Source organism: Tursiops truncatus, chromosome 5 (assembly GCF_011762595.2).
Source record: "Tursiops truncatus isolate mTurTru1 chromosome 5, mTurTru1.mat.Y, whole genome shotgun sequence".
NCBI classification, from domain to species: domain Eukaryota; kingdom Metazoa; phylum Chordata; class Mammalia; order Artiodactyla; family Delphinidae; genus Tursiops; species Tursiops truncatus.
In genome coordinates, this window is record NC_047038.1 from 4,700,823 (window position 1) to 4,712,798 (window position 11,976).

At 42.4% G+C, this 11,976-nt stretch overlaps 1 protein-coding gene across 3 annotated transcripts in view; it reads right to left on the minus strand.

The window, feature by feature from the left end:
* Positions 1–10,734, minus strand: part of NAA15 (N-alpha-acetyltransferase 15, NatA auxiliary subunit) — a 75,139-nt gene extending 64,405 nt beyond the window's left edge. Inside the window, exon 1 of one of the 3 annotated variants that reach the window (XR_002174932.3) lies at positions 10,378–10,734. Coding sequence is in view for 2 of the 3 variants with exons in the window: in XM_019927964.3 (XP_019783523.1) it covers positions 10,378–10,431 (54 nt within the window). In the remaining variant the exon portion in view is untranslated. The remainder of the gene's footprint in view (positions 1–10,377) is intronic. The other 2 variants (XM_019927964.3, XM_019927963.3) reach the window with 2 other exon arrangements.
* Positions 10,735–11,976: the final 1,242 nt, after the last annotated feature.

The window sequence follows — 11,976 nt, forward strand, 5'->3', positions numbered from 1 at the left end:
AACAGAGAAAAGAATTGAAGGAAACATAATATAAAAGAGATGCAAAGATCACTGAAGAATGAAACAACTGACCAGAACTAATATTCAAAACTGTAATTCTTGACTCAAAAGAAAACATCAATCTACAATCTGAAACCACAAGGGAAAATTTATCCAGAATAGTCAACACAGAGACATACCTCAGTAAAACAATTCAATTTTACAGATAAGAAAAATTCAAGTCTTCGAAAAGAAAGACCAAGTCATCAACAAAGAAAAGAAAATCAGGTTGGCATCAGCAACATATAAGCAAGACAACAGGGGGGCAATTATTTTCAAGAAATATAAGAAGATGTGAATCAAGGATTTTAAACCCAGCCAAGCTGTCCTTCAAACATCAAGACACTAGGAAAACACTTTTAACATCTAAGACCTTAAGAGATTTCCACAAGGACTGTTGAGGAATCTATACTAGACAATAAGCTTCATCCAGCCAAGAGATGACTGGGAAAACTTCAGAAAAAGGTCTGCTGTTTAATATTAACTACATTTAATTGTAGAATTAAATCTAAAACAAAGGTATTGATGCGGGTAGAATAGTACATAAAATGGCATGCTCTCACAAAGTAAAAATAACTTCAAAAAGTCAGAGGAAAAGAGACTAGAAAAAAAATTAAGTAGAATAAGCTCATTCACTGCCTCACACATAAGAAAATGGATTTACCGCCTGCCAATGCAGGGGACACGGGTTTGATCCCTGGTCCAGGGAGATCCCACATGCTGCAGACCAACTAAGCCCGTGAGTCACAACTACAGAGCCTGCACTCTAGAGCCCATAACCCATAACTATTGAAGCCTGCGTGCCTTGATCCCGTGCTCCGCAACAAGAGAAGCCACCGCCATGAGAAGTCTGTGCACTGCAATGAAGAGTAGCCCCCGCTCGCCACAACTAGAGAAAACCCGCTTACAGCAATGAAGACCCAACACAGCCAAAAAAAAAAAAAAAAAAGCTTCATGACATTGAATTTGGCAGTGATTTCTTAGATGTGACTCCAAAGGCACAGAAAACAAAAGAAAAAAGAGAAAAAGTAGACTTCATGAAAATTTAAAAATTTTGTGCATCAAAAGATGACACACAGGGACTTCCCTGGTGGTCCAGTGGTTAAAACTCCACGCTCCCAATGCACGGAGCATGGGTTCGATCCCTGGTTGGGGAACCAGGATCCCGCATGCCTATGCGGTGCAGTAAATAAATAAATAAACAAACGAACAAACAGGCCTGGGGGGAAAAAAAGACTACATACAGATGGAAGAAAATAGCTGCAAGTCATTCGATAGCCAGTAAATAGAGAGAAATCTTACAACTCAACAACAAACAACCCAATTAAAAAATGGGCAAGGACTTAATTAGACATTTCTCCAAAGACAGCATACAGATGGCCAATAAGCACATGAAAAGACAATCAACATCACTAATCATTAGGAAAACGAAAATCAAAATTGCGATAGGATACTATTTCATGGTCACTAGGATGGCTATTATGAAACAAAAACGAAAACAGTAGTGTTGGCAAGAATGTAGAGAAACTGGAACCCTTGTGCATTGCTGGGAACCACTATGGAAAACGGTATGGTATGCCTCAAGAATTACCATATGACCCAGCAATCTGCTTCTTGGTATATACCCAAAGGCACTGAAAGCAGGGTCTTGAAGAGAGATTTGTACACCCATGTTCATAGCAGCATTATTCCCAATGGCTAAAATGTGGAGGTAACCCAAATGTCCACTGAAAGATGAATAGATAAACAAAAAGTGGTATATAAATACCACAGAACTTTATTCAGCCTTAAAAAAGAAGGAAATTCTGACACCTGCTACAACATGGATGAACCTTGAGCATACTGTGCTGAGTGAGATAAGCCCGCCACATAAAGACACATGCTGTATGAGCCCACTCCCATGCAGCTCCTAGAGCAGCCAAACCCACAGAGACAGAAAGCAGATGGTGGTGCCAGGGGCTGGGGGAGGGGTGGTGATGGGGGAGTTGTTTAATGGGTGCCGAGTTTCAGTTTGGGAAGATGAAAAAGTTCTGGAGATGGACGGGGTTGATGGTTGCACGATGGTGTGAATGTGCTTATTAATGCCACTGAGCTGAACACTTAAAAAATGGCTAAGATGGTAAATTTCATATTATGCATATTTCACCATAATTTTTAAAAATGGGGGGGAAAGAAAATGGATTATTTTATAGGTGACCAATAAAATAATAGCATAAAATTCACAATCACAGCATAAAATTCCCTCCCCTCCACACCCTAAGGAAGAAAAAAAGAGGACTAAAGGAATTTTTTTTGGCCACGCCACGTGGCTTGAAGCATCTTAGTTCCCTGACCGGGGACCAAACCCGGGCCCACGGCAGTAAAAGCGCCGAATCCTAACCACTGGACCTCCGGGGAATTCCCAGGAATTTTTAAAGGTATAAACATAAAAGTTTATAAAACATAAAACTGATTAAAACAAAAATATAAACCTTCCTAAATAACAAAAAATATACAAAAGCTAAATAATAATATTAAACAGAATACAAAGCATAACATAAAACCAAGATGAGATCAATTCAATGAAAAAGCTAACGTCCTTAACAGACTACACCTGTAACAGATGTTTACTAATACATATGCTTTACCATTTACCAAGGACTTTTATACATATCTCACTACCTGACCAGTGAGGTAGGTCAGAAAAGTACTGTTTCTCTCTTTACTCAAATTTACAAACTAAGGCTTAAAAAACATGAAAGATAAAGTAAAGCAAAGTCAGGATTAAAACCCATCATCTATTTTTCTTTCCACACCAGGCTTCCCCCATTGAGCATCAAAACTGTTTCAAAATACAAATTGAAGAAACGTATAATATTTTATTTCCTGCTTTAAAAGTGTTACTTAGCCACCCCACAAAAATCTTTAGAATGAATTAGTCTGAAACTTTTGATACTCTGGGTACAAAGCTTCTTCTAACAAAGAAAATGTTTGAAGTTTAAGTCTCCTTAATGGCAGTGGCAACTAAGTTGCCAAAGAATGTGACACTATCTCAGATACTAGATGCAAGATTAGACACACTTCAGGGGACTTCCCTGGTGGCACAGCGCATAAGACTCTGCACTCCCAATGCAGGGGGCCCAGGCTGGATCCCTGGTCAGGGAACTAGATCCCACATGCGTGCCACAACTAAGGAGTCCACGTGCCACAACTAAGGAGCCCTGGAGCTGGAACTAAGGAGCCCACCTGCTGTAACTAAGACCTGGTGCAACCAAAATTTAAGAAAATAATAACAGACACACTTCAGAGTGAGGGAAGAGCTACCCAGACCCAGGCTGTCTGACCTCTAAGTAAGTTCAGGTATGGCCAGTTCCCTACAATACTAGTTTTGAAAACACATATTTGCTCCCACACGATTGATAATTTGACATTTTGAACATACTAAATTTCAAGTTTGCTTCTGTGGGATCTGTCCACCAGAAATACTAGATGAACACAGAAAACTGCACCCAGCTGAAACGAGCTGCATAGGCACGCACAACACAGACACACACCTCAAACATCAAAACTCCCTCAGTTCACCTTGTGGGTTATGAGGTGTTACAACTTTCTCTCAGATTTAAGATAACTTTCCTTCCATCACTTCATAATAATTCACCAGCTGCAATCCTTCTGACACCTACCTCTACAAGCAAACTTCAGGTCTTTTCCAAGGTAAAAGGCAGTATTTACATTAGAGTATTTCCATATTGGTTAGCCATTTTACATATGTAAAACTGTGCTATCATTTCTATTAGGTTCTTACCTTGGTTCCTAATTTGGCATCAATGAAGTTTTTAAGTGTTGTGCCGACTCCACTTTCCCCACAAGCCCTGTGGGTTTTATTACCTGATTTTGCATAGTGCACTGACTTTTAGGAACCCGTATGTTCTGATATAGCACAACTGACTGCATATAAAGCAATCAGAAATATACTTTAGACAATGTAATCATAAGTATTGCCTATACTTATTACCATTTCCTCAAAGGAGTAATGCAAGGTTTATATCAGCTAATGTGGAAAAAAAGCCTGACATAGAATCTGGCTCAAAATAGACAATCAATAAACATCAGTTTACTTCATTTCCCTCTTCTTAAAGATTCTGACTCAGTTCCCAAGCACTGATAACCAAAGGTGATCTTGTAATCTTCAATGAGATCTCTCTGAAAAAAAGGGTACCATATATTAAGTGAAAGCCATTAACGTAAGGGGAAACATTTTTTTTCTTAAATCAGAACCACCACCATGTGTGGAAGTACACAACCAGCCTGGAGGGGTTTTTTTCCCCCAGGTCTATATTCTTTTTTTTTAAACACATGGGCATACTTTTTTTTTTTTTTGGCTGCGCTCATGCTTTCTCTAGTTGTGGTGCGCGGGCTTCTCATTGTGGTGGCTTCTCTTGTTGCGGAGCATGGGCTCTAGGCGCGTGGGCTTCAGTAGTTGTGGCTCGCGGGCTCTAGAGCGCAGGCTCAGTAGTTGTGGCTCACGGGCTTAGCTGCTCTGCGGCATGTGGGATCTTCCCAGACCAGGGATCGAAACCGTGTTCCCTGCATGGGCAGGCGGACTCTTAACCACTGCGCCACCAGGTAAGTCTCTTAGGTCTATATTCTTAAAAGCAAACTTTCATCTCTCCTTTTATACACGATCAGATAAAACAACTCTTACAGATTACACAGAGAAATGCTTATATAATCTCCTCTATAATAAAAACAAACAATCTTTAAGATTAAAATTATCACTGAGGGCTTCCCTGGTGGAGCAGTGGTTGAGAGTCCACCTGCCGATGCAGGGGACATGGGTTCGTGCCCCGGTCCGGGAAGATCCCACATGCTGCGAAGCGGCTAGGCCAGTGAGCCATGGCCGCTGGGCCTGCGCGTCCGGAGCCTGTGCTCCACAACGGGAGAGGCCACAACAGTGAGAGGCCCGCGTACTGCAGGAAAAAAAAAAAAAAAAAAAAAAATATATATATATATATATATATATATATCACTGGCTTCAAATAAGATTATAATTTCCCCAGTAGGTTTTAGTAGAAATTTCAAATGATCTCAACTGAAAATGTGTTCCTATTATACTTACCAAAGAAAATCTCAGTGGAATAGAGCATATCAGATAACAAAAACATTAACCTCTCCATCATTTATTTCTATATCGCAATTTATATTTCACTTTTAAATAGACAAAAAGATTGCTTTTATTAAATTAAAATTTTATGGAATTATTTTACTTCCAAATCAAGCAGTGAAAATACAATTCATATCTTACCTAAAGGGGAAAAGCCACATGCAACAAGTTGAACTCGTTTTTTTTAAGTTACAACTTCAATACAAGTTTGTACAGCGTGCATCATAAAACAGCTTAAATGTGAATGTACAGCCGACACTCCAGGGAGATTCCCAGAAGTCGAGAGTACAGTCACAGGGCTTCCCTGGTGTCCACAACTACCGAGCCTGCGCTCTAGAGGCTGCAAGCCACAACTACTGAGCCCGCGTGCCACTACTATTAAAGCCTGTGCACCTAGAGCCCGTGCTCCGCAACAGGAGAAGCCCACGCACCGCAATGAAGAGTAGCCCCTGCTCGTCGCAACTAGAGACGGCCCCCGCGCAGCAATGAAGACCCAACGCAGCCAAAAATAAATAAATAAAATTAATTAAGGAAAAAAGAATACAGTCACAGCAAAAATTGCCTCCCCTCCACATCCTAATATATATACTAACAACCATCACTCTTTTAAATCTCTTCACTTGTCCTTCTTACCATCAGCACTGGCAACTGACATTATTTCTAAAACCATTTTTCACTAAGAATCTTAAGTTTTTCTCTCTTCAATAGGGCTACTGCCTACAAATAGAGAGCAAAGTTGTATTTAGATGTGGCTGCTGAGGGTTGGCTACAGTCACTGATTAGTTAAGTGGCTTGCTCTGCAACACCAGCTTCCCAGCACACCTTTCCCAAATTCCAAGAATTCAATTTGATCTTTAAATTTTCTAAAAAACACTCACAAAGCAACTCTAAATTACAAATGTTCTCCCTTCTAACATGTTATATTCCTGTCTCATCATATCATATACACTGGTCCGCACCCCTGACTTTGTGTCAGAATCAGTTTTAGAGCTGTATGAAACTACAGATGACTGAGCTTTACTGCCTGATACAACAGGCTCCTCATGACAAACAGCCTCGTTTAATCCAGATACCATTTCTCCTCCAATTCTAACACAACCAAAAAAGAAACAATAAAAATTTCCTCTTATGCTTCTGTGATGGGAAAAAGACCATGTAAACAAACCTAATACCATGATTCATTAATAAATGAAACTTCCAAGGTCTCACCGGGTAATACAGGTTCTGCCTGATACCCTACAATTACCTCATATAACAATGTATTCTACAATGCCAAGGCCCAGCTTAACTAACTCCCTTCTCCAAAAGTCTTTATGCAAGCACAAAATCCAAAGATTACAATTTCTCTTTCCTGCCCTATAGTCACTGTCTTAACACTGATTTTATGCAAAAATATTTCTTGAATACGTATCATGGTACGTTATTCTAACTCATGGGGGTATAGCAATTAACAGAACAAAATCCCTATCCTCATAAAACCTACGTTTTAATTATGGTCGACATGTGATAAATTACTTGTATACATATGTCAGATGATGATAAGTGATGAGAAAAATAAAGCGAGGAAGAAAGTAAGAAGGTTGAGCTGAAGAGGACTTCTGGTCAAGGAAGACCTCAATATAACATTTAGAGGACATCTGAGCAGAATTCTAAAAGAAATAAGAGAAGAAATGAACTACGCCGTTATCTGGGGGAGAAAATTCTGAACAAACAGTCCTTTGCATATGATCCCTTCTATAACCTAGCTTTTTATGTCCAAAAGCACTTTTTTGAACAAAGAAAATATATTTGAATCAATGCTAAGAAATGCATTATCAGAAGCAGAAATACTAAAGGAAATTAGAATGCACACTAAACAAAGAGATCCCTTCTGTTAAAGCTGGTTGGCCATAGCTCTCCTGTCCACCAATCATACAGGGCACCATGTCTGCCTCTGTGGAAACTGCTTTTAACCAGTCTTCAAAGTAATACTTGGGATGGCAACTCTATACCATCAAATAACTTAGTTTGTGTAATCCCCAATAATGGCCAAGACTGCAAGGCTTTGAAATACTTGCATAATCAAACGTTAAATTCAGTTCCCTATTAGCTTTTGTCTGCTTCTCTGCACATATCATGTTGTCTATTACAAGTGAAAACTAAACTGTAGTCATTCATTTTTTTTTACCAGAATATTCTATTCTAGAAATAATCTGCACAAACAAGTATTTTAATCTACTTTTAACCTAAAAGAATCATGTCTTGAACATTTCAGGTTTCTAACACAATAAAGCATTTAAAAATATATATCCTTTGTCAATTTATATAAAAACATATACTTCTGTGTTCGTTCATACTATATCCATTCCAGAAAGGATTTAGGATAGAAATCTAAAAGAAAACAAACAAATCAGTGAATTTGCCACATTATCAGATTTTTATTCTCATAAGATTCTTTACAGACTTTTAAAAAAAGTATTTTGTGAGTTTCATAAGAATGTAGTGTATTTACATTATATCAAAATTGCATTTTGTTTTCTAATTCACTTCTTTTTTTATTAAGATTTTTTTTGATGTGGACTTTTTTTTTTTTAAAGTCTTTATTGAATGTGCTACAACACTGCCTCTGCTTTATGCCTTTGCTTCCTGGCCGCGAGGCCTGTGGGATCCTAGCACCCCTGACCAGGGATCGAACCCACACCCCCTGCACTGGAAGGCGAAGTCTCAACCACTGGACTGCCAGGGAAGTCCCTCTAATTCACTTTTAAACAAATTTATTCTAGTTCAAACATTTGATTACCTACTGTATACAGAAGAAAGGGGACTTCAGAGCAGGTAAAACTTTGTTTCCATTTTTTATTTTTTCTTTGTTATATTCTAAACACATGCAGTATGGGTAAAAGTATATTAAGACCAATTTCAAGGTCACTTTCCTTACTCGGCTGCAAAACTATTATTGTCACATAGAAACTAAAGTCAGCGGACCTTCCTATGCACATATGGAAATCTACTTGTTAACAATTCCTAATTTTAATTTCATCTGCAACTAAGTCCACCCTAAGTATCATTAACTGTAGAAACAGCACTTTTTCCAAAAGCAATAAATAACATGAAATAATTTACCTACAACATGTGTAGGTACCTACAATATGTGTAGCCACCTAACAATTACTACAACTCCTTTTACCTAACAAAGAACTAGGCAGGTGTGGTTTAAGTGCCGTGGAAAAAAAAAAGTTTCAGGACTTCCCTGGTGGTGCAGTGGTTAAGAACCCGTCTGCCCATGCAGGGGACACGGGTTCGAGCCCTGGTCCGGGAAGATCCCACATGCCGCGGAGCAACTAAGCCCATGCGCCACAACTACTGAGCCTGCGCTCTAGAGCCCGTGAGCCACAACTACTGAGCCCTCGTGCCACAACTACTGAAGCCCGCACGCCTAGAGCCCGTGCTCCGCAACAAGAGAAGCCACCGCAATGAGAAGCCCGCGCACCGCAACGAAGAGCAGCCCCCGCTCGCCGCAACTAGAGAAAGCCCGCGTGCAGCAACGAAGACCCAACGCAGCCGAAAAAAAGTTGCATTCCTGACCCTTACACTAGCTGTTAGCCTTAATCTCAGGGTGTTCCTTAATCTTGAGACTAAATTAATTAAAATTAAGAATTCAATTTCTCAATCACACTAGCCATATTTCAAGTGTACAAGAGCCACATGTGGCTAACGGCTATCATAATGGAGAGAACAACTACTCCTTTAAAAGTTGTAAAAGTAAATAAATTGCTGTGGTAGAAAGGTGCTATAGTCCTACCTACACTCCAATTAGTCTTGAAACCAAAAAAAAATGGCAATAAGGACTTCAAAGTAACTAAGAGTTAACACCGTATTGGATGCAACTTTCCTATATGTTTCCACACGAACTGACTAAATCTGTAGGCATATGGATATTTTTGTAAAATCAAAGTTAGTTCAGCATGGGTTACTTTCCTTTCTCTAGAAAACCCGGATCCTCAGAGCTGTTACACGTTTCAAACAAATGAGATACATTTAAATTACAAGAGGAAAGAACTAACACTTTCGTACACACACTCCAAATTTGAAGTCTTAAGTCTAGGAAATGCAGTTAATCCTTTCATAAAGAAGTGTCTGCACGAAAGTGGCAACCCACACACTAGATGCCAAACAAAAAACGTGCTACAAAGTATTAATTATAGCACCAAAGCTACAAAGCAGATGTTACAGTGTAAACAGCCCCTCCAAACATCATCGCATTTACGGTTATTAAAAAAAAAAATGCAAACGGCAAAGTGAAATGCAGGGAATTATCGAGCCTGAGCTAGCGTCAAAAAGATCCATTTCACAAGTCCTTATATCCTCTTTTCTCTGCTAATCACTTCTTGCGTCAGTGTTGATACACTTCGGTCTACAAGAAAATCTGTGTCCAGAACTTCTCCGCTGAAAGCTCTTAACTTTCCACTTCCTACTGGACCGCCCCCTCGCAATGGGCCCCACCTCCCAAGGAGGGTGATGTTTCCCGCTCGGAAGCTAAGAAATAGATGTCTCTCCCCTACTCCTGAAAGGAGGTAAAGAGGCCGAGAAGCTGCAGATCTCAGCATTCCTACTGACTCCATCGAGGCTGTCGTTTAGAAGCCTTCCTCTCCTCTTCTGAACGCCTTTCTTCCTTCCCTCCTCTCAGGTCATTCAGTGACCCCGAGCCGGGCGGGGACAGGTGACTCCCAAGAGGAGAGGAAGAGGGAGGGACGGACGATGGAGGGAGAGCCGCGCTTGGGCAATGAATGAGCTGTGCCGCATCCGCACCACCTGTTCCTTCCAAGGGTGCCACCCCGGCCTGCCGGCAGGCTTCCCAAACCACCCGGGCCACCGCTCCTACCCGTGTCGCCCGCTTCCCCGCTGAAGGCCAGGCCTCTGTCCCCTTCGCTCAGGGCGCATGAAAACCGGCCGCTTCGAAGCCAGGAGAATGGGGCCTACTCCGGAACAACGGCCTCCGGAGCGTGGGGACGGGAGGAGGAAGCCCGTGGCCCCTGGCGCGCGGGCCCAAGTGAGAACCCCGAGGAGGGGACGAGGCATTGCATTCGGCCTGACTAGGAGCACGAAGGCGGGGTCCCGGGCGGCGGTGGCCGGGTGCCCCTGGACCGAGGTTAGGGGTGACAGGCCCGTGCACCGGCTAAATCCTCCTCACTGCTGGTCCGGAACCTCCCACTTACCAAGATCCGCTTGAAGAGCGCGTTCTCCTTGGGCGGGAGGCTCACGGCCGGCATCGTTCCGGCTCCTCCCGCTGCTCCCGCCACCGCCGGGCTCGGTCAGTCTGTTTGTCCGACCGCCGCCGCCGCCGCCGCCGTTCCCTGGCTGCTTCAGCCTTGATTGCCCCGATCCACCGCCGCCACCGGGCCTCGGGTGTCACCGCGTCGCCCAACCCAGACACCCCCTTCCCCTCGTAGTCTTTTTTCCCTTCTCACTTAACACTGCCGCCGCCTCCCCCCCCCCACGGGTCTCCGTCGGCGGTTCACGTGGTAACTGAACAGACCGACAGAAGGCAGCCAAAATGGCGGACGTGGAGAGCTTTCCCACCCGGGTCACACCTCCTAACACGCAGGCGCGATGACCTCCTTTCCCCACCTCCTCAGTCCTGGAGCTTGCTGGGAAACCTGGAGGCCCGCCCAGGTCCGCGCAGGCCGCGAGGGTCGCGGCAGGCCCCGCCCATCCTTTCGGTTTCTTGTCTCCGAGGCGCCGGGGGAGCGAGGGGAGAGTGGCTAACTGCGGTTCCGACCCCCTCCGCATCAAAAGTAGCGATCCCACTACTTTTTGCTAGATTGGCTTTTCATTCATTGGGTAGACTCTTCCAGTCTGTATAATCATAGTTTGAGCCTAAAGTGCTAAAATCCCGGTGTCCAAAAAGGTGTGTTTGATCGTGGACCAAGTGCCTAATTAAGCAGCAGAGGCGGAGGGGAAATGAAAGTTTCACCACAGTGGGGACTTGTAAATAGATCCAGAGAGGATGGGGCTTACCGGAGTCTGAAAAGCGTGAAAGAGTTAACCAAGTAAATGGGCCTGGCTGGGGCATCAGTGATTTACTTTTATTACTTTAAGAGGACCCTGGAAAGGTAGTCAGCCAGATCCGAAGTACCGTGTTTGCACTGCCAAAGAAACATCTGAAGGTTAAAGTGTGTGTTTTTATTTCATCGCCGAGTTCATGCAATGCAGTGTTGAGGACTGTATGACTCACCTTGGGTTGTGAAGAATTCAAGGTCACTGACTCCCCTGGAACTGGCTTCAAGCTAGTGCTTAGTACTATGACTCTCCGTCATTAGAAATCCTTAAATCTTAGGAAGCCGAAGAGTATCTGGCAAGGATACTAGAGAACTACTGCAGTAAGCAAGGTCAGACTGATACCTAATAGAGTCTCTTCGAGCCATTTCACTAAAACTCGACAGTAAAACTATTTTAAAAGTGGCATTCTGTTGATGACTACAAATTTTCACATCGTATGAGCCATTTTTATCCTTGATTGTTTTTGATTATCTCTCTCCAGATCCTGAATTCCATCAGTAGTCGCATTCTGTGCATCATGAATCATTATACAATATATGCAGTAGCTTTGATTTTTTAATCATAGTTACACAGATGTTTTACTGTTTTCGGCTTGCTCTTTAATCCTCCATGGAAGGTGTGAGTTGAGTAAGATGTTTCCCAGTGGAAAAATCTGCGACTAATACTTGGGTTTTCTAGCTGCTATCTTGCACGCCCTCTCCTTTTGCCTGGGGCATAAATAAGATTTTAGAAGTCAGATCCTGGAATTTCTTCAA